General features: G+C 32.1%; 1 protein-coding gene across 1 annotated transcript in view; it reads right to left on the minus strand.

The window, feature by feature from the left end:
• LOC129000182 (baculoviral IAP repeat-containing protein 6) overlaps window positions 1-15,534 on the minus strand; it is a 274,298-nt gene that overhangs the window by 232,953 nt on the left and 25,811 nt on the right. Inside the window, exons 6-7 of the mRNA XM_054427130.1 lie at window positions 8,187-8,397; window positions 1,301-1,418 (exon numbers count right to left, since the gene is read on the minus strand). Of these exons, the coding sequence (XP_054283105.1) occupies window positions 1,301-1,418; window positions 8,187-8,397 (329 nt within the window). The remainder of the gene's footprint in view (window positions 1-1,300; window positions 1,419-8,186; window positions 8,398-15,534) is intronic.

Genomic DNA, 15,534 nt, shown 5'->3' on the forward strand with positions numbered 1-15,534 from the left:
TGTCCGTTAGCACGATAACTCGAGCAAAAATGATCCGATTTTGATGAAATTTGGTACAAACGTGTAAACCTACGTTTATTCGTACGAGTTCGCGATCCAGAATGATCGGACCATGGGAACGGGGGTTTATGGGGGGGGTTATGGGGTAAAAATAGGTTTTTCCCATTTTTTACCCCAAAAAAAAATCAAATTTAGCAATTTCTTTCCAAACCATTTTGTAGAGTTTAAAAAAAAAAAATAATTTAGTATATTGAAGCGTTATTATGCGCCTAATGGTTACAGTGAAAATTCCAAAAAATTGTAAATTTAAAATTCCCATGTTATTCTTATGGAGAATAAGTCAACTGTTGTAGTTTGCTTGTTTATGAACATATTTTGATCAAATTTGGAAAATGTTTTTATTTCTTACTAACTATTAACATTTTACAAAAAAACAGTTTTACCCTCCCTGATGCAGCAAACCTAAGTACTTGTTAAACTAATTCTATTTAAATAGGGAATGAATTTTATATTTTTAAGTAGGTAGACATTTCAGTGTAAATCCAATCGATTGACGTCCGCACGGGTGAGTACTACGACTATCCGCAGTGCTATCCTGATAATTAGACCAATTCGTAATTACCAAGGCAAAAATGTGGTTCGGATTCCACTATAAACTGTAGGTCCCTTAGTTGCCATTGGCTATATGGGCTATTAATTAACAGCTGTGTCTAAGGAATGTCGGCCTTAGTCACTAACAAGACTACAAGATCGCGCCACTCATCCTACACTCATCTCCATTCATGCTTGGCTCAAAATACCTACTTTGTATGGTCGCCATTCCATAGAACAGTAACAGAACAGTAATGGAAATTCGCTTAGTCTGCAGGTTTGCTGCGGCGGGGGTATTTTGGTTAATCCAATGAATCAGAAAACTCAAGAACATCAGATTTATCAGCTGACAGATGTTTTTGGTTGCTAAGAAGAGAAAAATAAAGAAGATGATTCTTTTAGGCTTTTCCAACAAAAGTGGTTAATTTTTATTTATGTTAAATTAAAACAATCATAATTAGTGAAAATCTCTAGACTTTATTTCAGGTATTTCTCCTATTTAAAAGTGGGTCTTTCCACTAAACTTTTATTGCTACTGTTTATTATAAAGATATGTATATAACAGCCAATAACATACTCAACTTGGTACATTTCATACACTTCACATGTACAATGTCCATAAGTAAGGAAAATACCCAGTTATTAGGGATCTACTATTAAACTTCTTTCATATTTAAGTGCTTAAAATATTAACAATTTTTCCACTCACCCATTGATGGATCAGAGAGAGGTATTTCAACAACTTCCTGATCAGCCCAAGCTTCTTTCTTCCTCATAATATCAGAATAAATGCTGGGTTTCCCCATCACAGCTATTTTCACTTCAATCTAAACAAACAAACAAAAATATTTGTATTACAAACCTACAATCCTACAATAAAAGCTTAATTCTCTTGTTTGAGTAATATACAAGAAACAAGATATAAAAAAAGTTAAAATATAAATTTGTTATTAAAGTACAGGTATTTGAGTGGCTTTCTTTTTGAGTTGAGAAAAGCCTTTTTAAAGTTCAAGGTACAGTATTGGGTACCAAGTAAGAAAATCAAACATAATGTAATGGCAAATGCAGTGTAAATTACAATTCTTTATGATCGTAGAGATAATTACAATGGGGCCATTTTTACCAACTAAATAGATATTTTCATAAACCTTCCAAATTTTTGGGACATTTAAAGATCTGTTTCCTTATTGAGGTCAAAGTATTTCTCCAGCTTATCAAACTCTTATTTTATACATATCTATTTTGATTCCTTGCAAATTTGAATACTCACTTATTTAAAATTTCATGAGCTTTTGATATTATTTTAATTGTTTAATTCAAATAAACGTACCAATAGTAATGAATTTCTGTTTATTGGTATGTGTATCCTTAGTCTGTCATCGTACTTATTACCAGCAAATCGTGGTGATCAGCAAATGTTACCATATTAAAAAATAAAGGAATTATCCTATTTAAAACTCAGTATTTTGTTTTATAATGTACCTTTAAATTATATTCAACAATACATTGTAAATTAAATCTATACTTTTTTTTTAATAAACAAATCAACTTATTATATGCTGGGTGTCCACCAGGTCAACCAGAAAAAATTCACGAGTAATTCCAGGTAGTTCAGGTCGTACTTTTCATACCAAACTTTCCAACGTGTTTTTGCGCCAACTCCCGCAATGCTGTTTTAGCCCTAACACAGTTCGCTATTTTAGTTATCGGAAAAAGCATTCTCAAGTAAAGAAACAAAATGTATGATTGATTACTGTAATATTGCCTAACACAGGTATGCATTTTTTATATATTACTCTGATTAAATAATCAGAAAATCATCAATTTATCTAATCTCAATCTCTGTACCGACACCTGAAAAATAGATGTTTAATCCTGATGGTTTTAATTTTACCAAATTTTATTTATGTACTTTCATAAAGTATGTAATTTTGGAGCTATGGGTTGTTTTTCAAGTGGCCTACAGGTAATATAACATACACATAATGGCACATAAAAAACTTAAAAACACTGATATACAATATATCAATGACAGTTTAGGCCAAATTAACTGTTGGTGATATTATTTATTTTAACCGCTGGAGGTTAGTTGCAGCGCATGTTGAAAGCGGTCACGTATCACTAAAACTGCCATATCTCAGTTAATACCCGTTCAATCTTAAAAAATAAGGTGTCAATCGATTTGTAATGAAATTGCCTTAAAAAAGTTATTCTTGTAAAATGTTTGTAAATTTGGGTTTCGAGTTATTTAAGAAACAAAATTTTAAATAACCGCCATTTTGTTTTATGAATTTGAAAATCTTCATAATTTTTTGGTAGCTTTGTCTAGTCGTCATAAATGTTTGTGCAAAGTTTACATTTCGTATGTTTAACCATTCTTTAGAAACAAATTAATAACTGAAAAAAATTAAATGGTGGCTGTGTGAATAACTAAGGACTTCCAGACAATTTAAATATGATATTTAGGTATGTTTCTTACCCAGGAGCAATGCCCTAAAATATTGATAGAGAGTTCCGGGACACCCTGTAGATACATACATAGTTCCTCTTTTATAGATATAGATGGTCAATGCTTTCTCGATTTTTTCATGGTAATATGTACGCAAACCCAAATTCAAATAGTAAATTTCAACCAAATCAGTAAATGTTTAGTAGGGAGTCAAAATCCGAACCAATTGGGACCGTAGGTAGTTCAGATTACAGATTTGCTCGGATTTTCAAACATAGCCTAGAAATGCCTAATATAGACACATAATTAGGCCTACGGTATTACAAATACAGTGAATTAAATGATAACTTTCATTTTTGTACCTTGGTATTTTCGTTACATTACTGTAATTTGTTTCTTGAAAAAATATGTACATTGGAAACGAACAAAACACACGACTGGCTCGGCCTGTTCACTCATTTCCCTTCAGAGCGCCGACTGTTTGGCCCACGAAATTGTAAAACATCTGTAGTCTCTGTGCTAATTCAATATTTTAAAACTCTAAGGGGCGGTTCGGATTTTTGACTTTCGGATTTTTGACTCTCTACTGTACATGCGTTTCCTTGAATTACAAAATAAATACTAACAGCAATTAAATTATCCACCTGATCATAATGTTACAATAATATGTACTTATTGTTACATCGTTACAAAGTAAATTCTCGGGTAACAGAAGAGACCAGCACAGGTATTGACAATGTAATAACTAATATAAACTGTGATAGAGTAGAAGTTGAGGAGATTGTGACTGCTCTCTCTGACCATGACGGGCAAATACTAAATATACTAGGCGTACGCTCATTCTTCCCGTATTGAGACGAAACGAAGATAGTGAACAAGTGGAATAAGGCTGCGGTAAGGCGACCAGAATCCTACCATTTGGTAGTACCATTTGGGTAGTACTCTAGTTGTTGGTGAACAGAGGAATTACTGGATATAGCAGGCATGTTTCCACACAGATGCTCAAACAGTGTCTTTCAGAGCATGAGATCATTTTGAGAATTCCAGAGGTCTTGGCGCAGATGCGGTGAATGTCTGGCTCAAACTCTTATGAAGAGTCCAATATCCAGAGAATTTTGCTAAATGCTAAATGTTTTCAACTTATTTTTGTTGGGATTCACCATATTCTTTGTTGAAGTCTTAGCTGAGACATTATTAAGAGCCTTCAGCAAGGACTCGAAAGTCATAGAGGGAAGCAACTTTCCAAAAAAGTTTTATATTGTCAGCAAACTTAAGAGAAGGGATCTTGATAACTCTTTTGATGTCATTAAAGAAAATGTAGAACCGAAAATATTTGAAATTTTGTTGGATGTTTTCTTGATAAATAGGCAAAAAACTCCATATTCACCCCATAAAACCACATGAAAGCCAGTTCACATGATCTAATCAAGACAGGTAGTAAAACCGTAAAACTCAAAATGTTAAAGGAATGTTTATTGTATTACACCAAATTAATAGAATTATCAAGATCCCTTGTCAACTCCTCCTTATACATAGTCGCATAAAGACTTTTGTAAATGGTACATTTACATATGAATGTGTATTGGATTGGCAATTTTCTCTATAACCCTAAATCAAACAATAAATTAGGCCTATGTAAAATAGTATTTTTTTTCTACAATCTAATAAAATGTTTATGTTAGTATGTGTAGTTAGGAGGTTTTCAGAGTTAGTTAACAAATACAAAAACACTCAGATTTGCACCAAAGCTCTCTATGAAAGCCTGGTATCATGATCTGGCCAGGATGCTTTCACTTTTCTTTTCATGCTGAATTAAAATTATTAAAATTAATTAAAATTAAATTATCAAAGTGGACCTTTTCACAAAAAAATCTGGAAATATTCAAAAACTATTTGGGAATGGAAGACTGATATGATGTCTATTATGCAAATGTTGAGGATAAGTTCAAAGCTTTCTTCAAAACTTTTATGTACTATTTCAATCTTATATTTCCTAAGACAAAAACTAGGATAAAAACTTACAATAATAACAATTGGATCACAGATTCTCTAAAAGAAGAAAGAAAAGAAGTAATAAATTTATTTAAAATAGCAAGGCAAACAAAAAACAAACATTTAAGTAATAAAACTAAACAAGAAAATAAAAAATTTAAATCAAGGTTAACTGAAACAAAAAAGATTTTTTTGAAGAACAAAATTTCAAAATCAACCTGTATTGGAAAAACAACTTGGGGAATGATTAAATCAGAGACAGGGAAGGACAAGGGAAAAATTAATGAGAATATAAAACTGGTTGTAAATAATAATAAGCTAGGAAACCCATATGAAATAGCTACTGAATTTAATAAATATTTTATAGAATCTATGAATGATGTTAGCAGTAGTAACAGTTCAAATATTTGTAGTACTAATACATGTAAACAGAGTGATCAGTTGGATAAAGACAGCATCATTTCTAGACTGGTAGGCCCAAACAGTTGAGATTAAACCAATAGATAATAAAGAATGTATGGCAATAATTGATGGCTTAAAAAATAAGTTTTCATGTGGGTACAATGAAGTACCAATAAAAGTGATCAAGTTTATTGGCCCAGCAATATGCAAGGTGATGGTTCATCTGATCAATTCATCCTTTGTCTCTGGAATTTTTCCACACAAACTAAAAATAGCCATAGTAATACAAGCTCTAAAAAAAGGTGATCCTAAACAAATTTCAAATTATAGGCCCTTATCGTTGCTCCCAACTTTCTCAAAAATCTATGAAAGAGCCATGCACAAAAGGCTATTGGAATATTTAGAGACGGAGGGTTTGTTAGTTGAATCTCAGCATGGTTTCCGCAAAGGGAGATCAACTGGGACTGCAACAGCAGAATTTGTGGAAACCATTCTAAATTCAATAGATAAAGGTGAAACATGTATTGGCATCTTTATGGACCTTAAAAAAGCATTCGATAGTGTTTGCCACAGTAAGTTGTTGGAAATTCTAAAGAATGTGGGAATTACCAACATTTCTTATAATTGGTTTCAGTCATGTATAGAAAACAGAGCTCAATATGTAGAAGTAACACACTCTCACAAAAACAGACAACAAAAATAACATCAAAACTTGAAAAAATAAAAACAGGTGTACCTCAAGGGTCAATTTTGGGCCCCTTATTGTTCATAATCTACATCAACGGTTTGAACCAAACACTAGTAAATCAAAGGGAGAGCAAAATAATTCTTTATGCAGATGATTCAAACTTAAAGATATCAGGAAAAAAATTGGAGGATATAGAATCTGTGGCAAACTCAGAACTCATTAATATCCAAAGGTTTTTAATTGAGCATAATTTATTTTTGAATATTTCTAAAACTAATTATATTAACTTTTCCACCAAAAACAAAACAATTGCTTTCCCCAACATAAAAATTGATAATACATCTTTAGAACCTGTTCGACAAACAACCTTTTTAGGCCTAAATATAGACAGCAGTCTCAGTAGGAACTCCCATGTTGAAAAAGTACTGGCAAAAATGAATTCGGGTGTGTCTGCTCTCAGGACATTAACAAATATTTGTTGACCTGACAACTCTCAAAATGGTCTATTACGGTATGATTCATTCTCATTTAGCCTACAATATACATGTTTATGGAGCAACCAATATTAATAATCTGAATGAGATATTAAAACTACAAAAGAAATCAATCAGAATAATGCTAAATATGGAACAAACTGACCATGTTAAAGAAAATTTTAAAGAATTAAGAATTATGACAGTATTTAGTCTATATGTATAAGAAACTATTGTTTACTCAAAACAAAATCAAGAGCAATTTGAGACTGGTTAGTTGATCCACCATTATAATACAAGAAACAATAAAAAAATAAGGTTGCAAAGTCACCGATTGAAAATGTTTGAGAAAAAGCCAAATTATATAGGATCTAAATTTTTAAACAAAATTTCTACCATAATAGACACAAATCAAGAGTTTTCAAAATGTAAGAGAAAATTAAAAGAACACCTAGTTGAGAGAGCATTATACTCACTAGATGAGTTTTAAAATAACTAACGGCCTTAAATTTAATATTTGCAAACAGAAATTATGGTGTTTTTAACATTATTGTACTTATTGACAGAAATTGTATTATAAAGATTAGTTTTAAGAAATGACGCATGTTCAATGTACTTACGCTACAAAACAATGAATAAAGAATGTTTTGATTTTGACTTTGACTTCATACGGATAACATGGGAACTTTAAAAGCCACTGAGGCAGAGCCCAAGGGACTTTTTCAAAAATTTAAGGCCAGTTTACAAATCTACGCAATACACCCTTTCCAATAAAACGTGAATGGTCAAAATCGGTTAAGAAATGGCAGTGGAGTTCAAAGAACAAATTGCATGTTGGCGTATTATTAATTATATAGAAGATAGATATATATAGTAAGATATAAGTGTTGGTTCCAATTCACCTTAGTATAAATCAGCTGATCGAATAACTTAAATCAACATTTTAAGTTAAAATAATTTGATTTTTCAAGAAATTCTTCAAAAGTGAGTAAATTGTAAATTTTTCCGGTGTAGCGGTAGATGAAAGCTTTAAAACGACACATCATTCATGAAAATTTGTGAAGAATTAAGGAAGTTGAGCGTATCAACAAAAAAAAAGCACTTAAGAAATTAGATAGATTTTAGCGTTAATTATTTAACTCTAGTGATTGGTAAGAAAAGGTCCATCCTCACACAAGGAACACAAAAACTTTACACTATACCTTGGCTGAAAATGCTGTCAGAAACGATGGAATGTTCTACTATTTGTGTTAGTGTATAGGCCTAAAGGACCTTTTTGTGCTTTTTAATGGACTCTTTCCCTTTCTGGATAACCTGCTATCACAACAAACATATACTATCAATTTGGTTTCAAGCATAAATTAAATGTATAATGCACCACCGAGTGCTAACCGAGGCTGATTAATTTTACAAACACTCTTAACAAAATATTAAACAAGAAACAATCTATTTTGAAATCCCCTGGTAAGGATAAAAAATGGATCCTTTGGTGAAGAAGTTGCTGTTGTTCTAATGGGTATTTTTAGAATTGTTTTTCCAAAAAATTTACAAGTTAACATCTAAACGGGCATTCTACCTTGGTGATACTAACTTTGAGCTGGCGTGAGCAGTTCCATATGATGACACTGCCGTTGGGAGATGCAGTGGGTATCAGTTCCTGGACTGATGATGTACCAAGTATCTCCATTGGCTGGTCAGTATGTACAGCCGGGGCAGTGGCGTACGAGACTGATAATGGCACGTTCTGTGTGTATTCTCCCTTCACAAACGGACACGACGGGGAGTGCCTCTCATGCTCTGACCTGTGACACAGTATTGACAGTTGGCAGTTGACAGTTGGTAGTACAGTAGAACCTCTTTAAACCGAATTCCCGTAAACCGAGCGTGCACTAATCTGAACGCCTCATTAATAGTATACACAGAACAGTAGTTCTTTATTGTATACTGTATTTATCAGTGTTGGGAAGTAGCGCGCTACAAGTAGCGACGCTACAGTAGCGCGCTACTTTTTTTGTAGCGTTAGCTGTAGCTACGCTACTATTAAGATTTTGTAGCTTTAGCTGTAGCTAGCTACATTTTTAAAGTAGTTGTAGCGGAATTTTAGCTACCCTACTTTTCTCGCTACATTAACATTAATTGAGATAATGATTTTTATCATAACCTCAACCTTACGTAAACCCTCTTTCAAACTGAGATTTTCAAAAAAATTAGGCCTACTTTCTTGGCCTCATACAGCTGGTTGCAGCGGTTTCATTCCCTATTACAACGTTGTGTGGACATGGAGGCCATTAAATGAGTGTTATCCACATTTTTTTAATTTACTACTCTATGATTACTGTCACATAAAATAAAATCGCTAGTTGCAGACGACGTTTAAACGTTACCGGTGACAAGAGAAGCTATTGAATGCTTGCAAGTGATTGACAGGGAAATTAGTAATCAATTTAGTTTCTTTATTATTTTAATAGTGTTTCAACTTGGGTTTTAATTTAATGGAAACCAACACTAAACCTTAAAATAATGAGAAAGCTGGTCTAGCTTCAGCTGTTGATTGTGGTTCATCATCACAAGCCCTTCCTTGGTTAGATTACGAAGATTTTTCAAAGGTTTACTAAATTAACAAAGAGGAAATTACCTGATGAGATTTAAGATATGCCTAGACTACATGATAATTGTAACGAAAAAATCTCCATATAACATGAAACTTAGATTGAAAAATAGCATAGTTTACTCCTGCTAACAGCTCTTGTATAGGACTATTCCTAGGCTATGCTATGGTTTAAGACGAATACCAAGTTCCAAGTTCAATTATTAGGAATATATCTGTTTAGCCCTTGCAAGAACAAGCCTACTATAGCCAACTTGTTACATAGCCTAGTAGGCCTACATGTTATTTTTACTTTACAAATTTCAACATGTTTAAATCAAAAGCCGATTTCAGGATAAGTTGCTGAATACTGTTTTCTGTACCAACTAGGTTGAAGCACAATTTGCCCTATGCATAATGACAAGGACGATTTCTTGACATTGAAAAGTGTTATTCATAAGAACAAGTAACTTATCACTATGGTTAAAAGTTATAGCAATTACGTTTTTAACATTAAAAGTTAAGAAAGGCAATAAACAAAAATTTCAGTAGGCTATGCTCTGTAACACAAAAAAGTATTTTTAAATAATCGTTTTACAGTTGTATTTGTCTTAATTGTTGATATAAGACATCTATAAATGGATCTATATTAAAGTAATAAAATGAGCTTTTAAAATATAGTTTTGTTGTATGTCCTTTGAACTTAATGAAATTTACATAGGCTATAAGATGCTTAAAAATAATGCAATATTTAAAAATAAGTACTAAATATGATAAGAAACACCCAACTATTTGGTTCTGTTGTTGTAGTTTTAGGTTTATAATACCAACATATTAAATACAATCTAGGAATAATTTGTTTTCCAAGTAATGTTAGATACAATACTGATATTTTCTGTTTAAATGTTTGTTCAATAAAAATATAGTTGCAATTGATTTTACATTTACCTAATGTGCGTGGAATAAAAAGTAACGTCTTTGGAAAAGTAGCTAAAATTATAGCTGTAGCTACATTTCATTGTAGCTGTAGTTGTAGCTAGCTACTTTTTCGGAACTGTAGCTGTAGCAGTAGCTAAGCTACTTTTTTGGAAATGTAGCAGTAGTTGTAGCTAGCTACATTTTAAAAGTAGCTTCCCCAACACTGGTATTTATTGATACACGCAACGTAATTGTTTCTACTGTAACGTACAGTACTATTTATTTACAATGTTTACAACTGAATTAAATCCCCGTGACAATTACGATCCATTTTAGCTACATTTAGCTAATGTTATGTAAAAACAACAATATGTTCTGTAATCCGAACTATTCAATAGTCTGAACTACCCCCCGTCCCAATTAGTTTGGATTAAAGAGGTTCTACTCTACTTCGAACAGTTTGCCTGATGATCAGCTATAGGCTAGCTCAAATGCCCAGTTAAAAAAAAATAACTTAAAGGTACACTTGCTTCAAGCTCCGATTGGCCGAGCTCACGGGTTATCCCAAAGGTCGTTTTAGGCCAAAATATATTCTTTTATTTTAGGTTGGAAAAACATAATTTTACATTATTAATGTATGTTTCTGTTTAAAGTAAAGTAAAAATAGCAATACCGGTACATTTTTAATTTGTAAAAATTAATACTTAAAATAATCGTTGCAAGAATTATTAAACGTACAAATGATCAGCAATAACCTAGAAAATCAAAATAATGCAGTACAAGGTTGGCCACCAACCGTGCTGAACGAGCCATCCGCTGAACGTAAACGATAGCAGTGACATTTCTGCTCGAGCATAACCTATTCGTATCGCCTTTAGTCAGTCTTTATCATCACAATTAATTTTTTTATGTTGACATTATTGTGACAAGTGTAGCTCAGGTCAAACTCTAACAAAAAGTAATTTTATACCTTCTAAACCAGAAAGATCCACCTTATTGTGTTTATTTTTTTATACTGCTGTGTTTTGGTTTGGCATAATTTTAAATTACTGTGCTTAAAGTTTTTCAGGACAATTTAAGAAGTATTGAGCATGTTTGTGTTGTTTTCTCTAATTAAACTTAGTTATATAACAAATATTTGCAGGATAATTTAAATTGATAATTTTAATTCACTATGTATTAATTTGAAATAATAACTTCGCCAATATATCTGAATTTTTAATTTGTATGTATTGTTAAAAATTATATTTTACAAGTATGAGACTTCTGTAACCCCTGACCTCCAAATCTAAGCAACCTTTGTGTTATTCGAGATTCTCGGTTTAACCGAGGTAGTCTCGGTCCCAACCATCGATGTATAATACTCTACTGGATAGCGCGCTGTGTGGTGGAAAAACGGTCCGTGCCCACCAATCGAATTGGTGGGATACCGAGGTGGACGGGCCGTATGAACCTGTATTTTACAGAAACATACTTTCACTCAACCTGCCCTGCTTCACTTATTTGTAGGGATGGACGAGATTGGATTTTTAGTTCGAGACGAGACAAGATTTTTTATTTCTCATAAAATTTCGAGACGAGATCGAGACGAGATTTCCCTTCTCATACACAACGGGAAATGCACGTTCAAAATTTTTACCTGATTTTGTAACATTGTTAGATGACTGTTCAAATACAAAAATAATGATAATAGGCAAGAATATTTACAATCTTTTATTAAAAAACATCAGCATAACATTTTTTTATTAATCACGCCTAACTTATTAAAAATGCCTACGATTAGGAAACATAGTGATATCAGTTAGGATAGAGTTCAACTTATCCTAAAATAAAATAAATCATAAAATAAAAGCTGTATTACCGTATTAATTTTTATAAAATAGTTAGGTACTTATTTTGACTTTTTATAGTAATAAAACATTCCTCACACTGCTTACACTTAACAAAACTTCTCAAATGTTATTAAAGTAATATTATTTATATAATTAAAGTAATATTTACATTTAAAGAATTAATTAAATAAGAACGCCTTCGCAAAGGAAACGCAACTACAACACGCTCCTGTATTGCGGTATTGCATTGACTTTCTGCAGGCGTTTTTAATTTTTTTTTTTTTTTTATTCTCGTCTCGATAAAAATCTCGGCCAAAAAAAAATCTCGTCTTGTGTAACGAGATTTAAAATTTCCCGAAAATTTCCCGAAATTTCGAGACTTGACCATCCCTACTTTTGATAATCTGTTTGCTCGTGTAAATTGGCCTTTGACCACCGTTCTTGCTTTGATTAGTTTCTGTAGTGTCTGTTCTTCAGTCATTTTGTTTTCCTCGTCGCCAATATTATGTGCTTTGACTTATTTAATACAATTAAATTGTGCACATAATGTTGACTGTGTAGAAAAACTCGGACAGTTGATATTTCGATATTTTTAAAAAGAATATCGACGCAGAAAAGGTTTACATCGGCTTCTGACCAGGCGCCTTAGACACGCTAGTCTCGGCGCGCAGTGTCACATTTGATGTAGACCCTACTCGGACAGTTGATATTTCGATATTTTTTAAAATAATTTAAAAACTCGGAAAAATGAAAACTTGGACAGTTGATTTAACCAAATATTATTATTATTTTAACCATACTCGGACAGTTGAAAACTCGGACACTTGATATTTAGATATTTTTAAAAATAATTTAATAAACTCGGACAGTTGATTTATCTAATTATTATTAGTTATTTATCAAAACTCGGACAAATGAAAACTCCGACAACTGATTTTTCAAATACCTATTTTGTAATTTTTAACAAACTCGGACTGTTGAAAACTCTGACAAATGATGTGATCCCGTACTGAGTCCCTCATGATCGAATTGTTTTTTGACCACCATTGAATCGAATTGCGATTAAAAGCATCAAATCGAATTGAATCGGAATTTCAATGCATTTTCAATGCATCGCACACCCCTATTTATTTACTACAGTACAATCCCAATTGACCGAGGTTGTTGGGACCATCGATGTATAATAACTCCCTGGATTGCGCGCTGAGGTTGAAGTAGGGCTCAAAAAACGGTCTGTCGCTGCCTCGCTCTGTCCGCGAGGAGTGGGGATAAAAGGCATGAGTCACCCTAGTGGCGAGCGCCGTGCCTGCTCTCGCCGTGTATTGCGGTGTATTGCTATGTTAGTTTTGTGGTAATATTACGAGTAAAATTGATTATAAAGAACTTAAGGAGGTTTGTAAGCAGTTATAATTAATCTAATTACTTGCTCACACTTTCCAGACTATGCATCAAAAGTAAATCTCAGAAGAAATTTAGTGATGTTATGAAAGAGTTAGATTTATTTATAACCTATTTGAACATTGGCCAGAAGAAAATATCACAATAATTATTTGGTTACATACTCGTGTCATCATTTGCTGCTGTTAGCCCCAATTATTATTGAGAGACTTATCATGTAAGAATATACATTTTGGTTATATTACAGTATGTTTCTTTGTCATACGTGTTTGTAAAATATATTACATGTTGTTAAATAAAAGGAGTGTATAATATTTTATACAGATATCTCCAATTTATTGATTATTCTCAGTAAAGTAAAATTATTACAAAATATTTTCTCAGATTTAACTACTGTGAATCCAAAATGTATTTTTTGATTCAACGATTTTTTTTTTACTATACACTACGGTAAGCAATAAAATGCATAAACATACGCTTGTAAATATAGTTACCCATCCTTCGTAATGTAATGTTATATTTAATGTGTATAATGATAATTAAATGCCAGAAACTCAGTATCTATATCCCGTAAACTGTTGCCTAGCCGGCCGAGCTCCTAGCGCCAATGCCGCGCCAAGCGATTTTATGCCTATTTTTAATCGCTTAAAAATGATACAAGCAAACTCCGTATAAAAAAAAGCTTCAAATAAAAAATAAAATTCATACTTTAATGTTTGCCGCAGGAATTTTTTTCCTGCTCAAAAAATAAAAAAAGTTCCTCGCTTACTACATTTTTCATGTTTTTAGTTGTGTTAAAAAACGATTATCAGTTTTAATTTGCCTAAATAAATTATAAAAAAATATGTTTAGGTTAAAACAAACTATACAGTAAGAAGCACTGTCTTTTCCAGAAAATAAAAATAAAAATTTGTAATTTTTACGTTGGCAAATAAGTGAAGCAGGGCAGGTTGAGTGAAAGTAAAAGGCAACCCAACGGCGATAGAACTAAATGTAAAGCTCAAAACTGTTACTAGTGATGTAAAATACCCAGGTATTTAAAACTCGGGGTAAATACCCTGGGTATTTACCCGGGTAAATACCCAAAATCCATAAATACCCGGGTATTTTGGGTATTTATGAAATCGATTGAAATTCATTTATATTTACCCCTAAATATGTTTCTATAACACATTTTACAGTAACTTGAAGCTTTACTAAGTTAAGTACCTTTTACTTAATGATTGAGCACTTTTTTTAAATAGGCCTAATACATATAGATTCTAAATAAGCATGGGGTTTCGTGTCTTAAATCGAGTAACATCAGATAAATTTAACTTAAAAATAGTAAATTAAAAAAGACTTTGGCTATTTCAATTTTTATCATTTTATAAATTTATAACCAATTAAATAACATAAACAAAATTATTTTAATTTTTAAATATCTAGGAATTGTTGGGCATTTATGATGAAAATTTTTTTATTGTAGGCCTGTAGCCTAAATGGCTTGGAAGGCTAGACAGACCTAAGGCCTGATTGACATAGGCAGGATGGCAGAATAATAAAAGTAATTAAACTTTTCTGTGTTACCGCTTGGTTAGAAACAATATTTGGATAAACCTACTAGAAAAATGTATCTCCTGTTTTTTGGTCTAACTTAATAAAATTTTTAAGATCTATTGTGCTATAGATTCAAATGTTTTGTATCACAAGTTTATGAAATTAGTTTTTTTTTCATACCATTGATACCAACAAAAGATCTAGAACAAAAATATTATTAAATACTGCCATCCCACAGATTGAATTTTAATTATTTTCTTCAGTTGTTTACACATAGGCCACTAGGTTAAATTTTCCTGTCTTTCTAAATAATAATTATTACTTTGCAAATTATTTATTTTCACTTTCAATAAAATGAATTCGTCTATCTATCATAGAAATTGAAAAATTCATAAGTAGTCAGGACCAGTGCAACCATGCGACCAGGGTATTTATGCCGATTATGCTTTATGCTCAGACCTGGGTATTTATGGTGATTATACCCAGAAGTAAAATGCTAGTAGTGACCACATGAAATTTTGTTTAACACATTTTATCATCATTTGACTATCCGTACAGGGTAATAATTGCAAAAAAACATCTCAATCTTCTCTAACTTTAATAAAAATTATAAATACCCAGTTTTTGGGTATTTACCTGGGCCTGGGGTAAATACCCGGGTAAAA

Source organism: Macrosteles quadrilineatus, unplaced genomic scaffold, assembly GCF_028750875.1.
Source record: "Macrosteles quadrilineatus isolate MER2022 unplaced genomic scaffold, UCM_ALF_1.0 Scaffold_1__1_contigs__length_201487025, whole genome shotgun sequence".
Taxonomy (NCBI): domain Eukaryota; kingdom Metazoa; phylum Arthropoda; class Insecta; order Hemiptera; family Cicadellidae; genus Macrosteles; species Macrosteles quadrilineatus.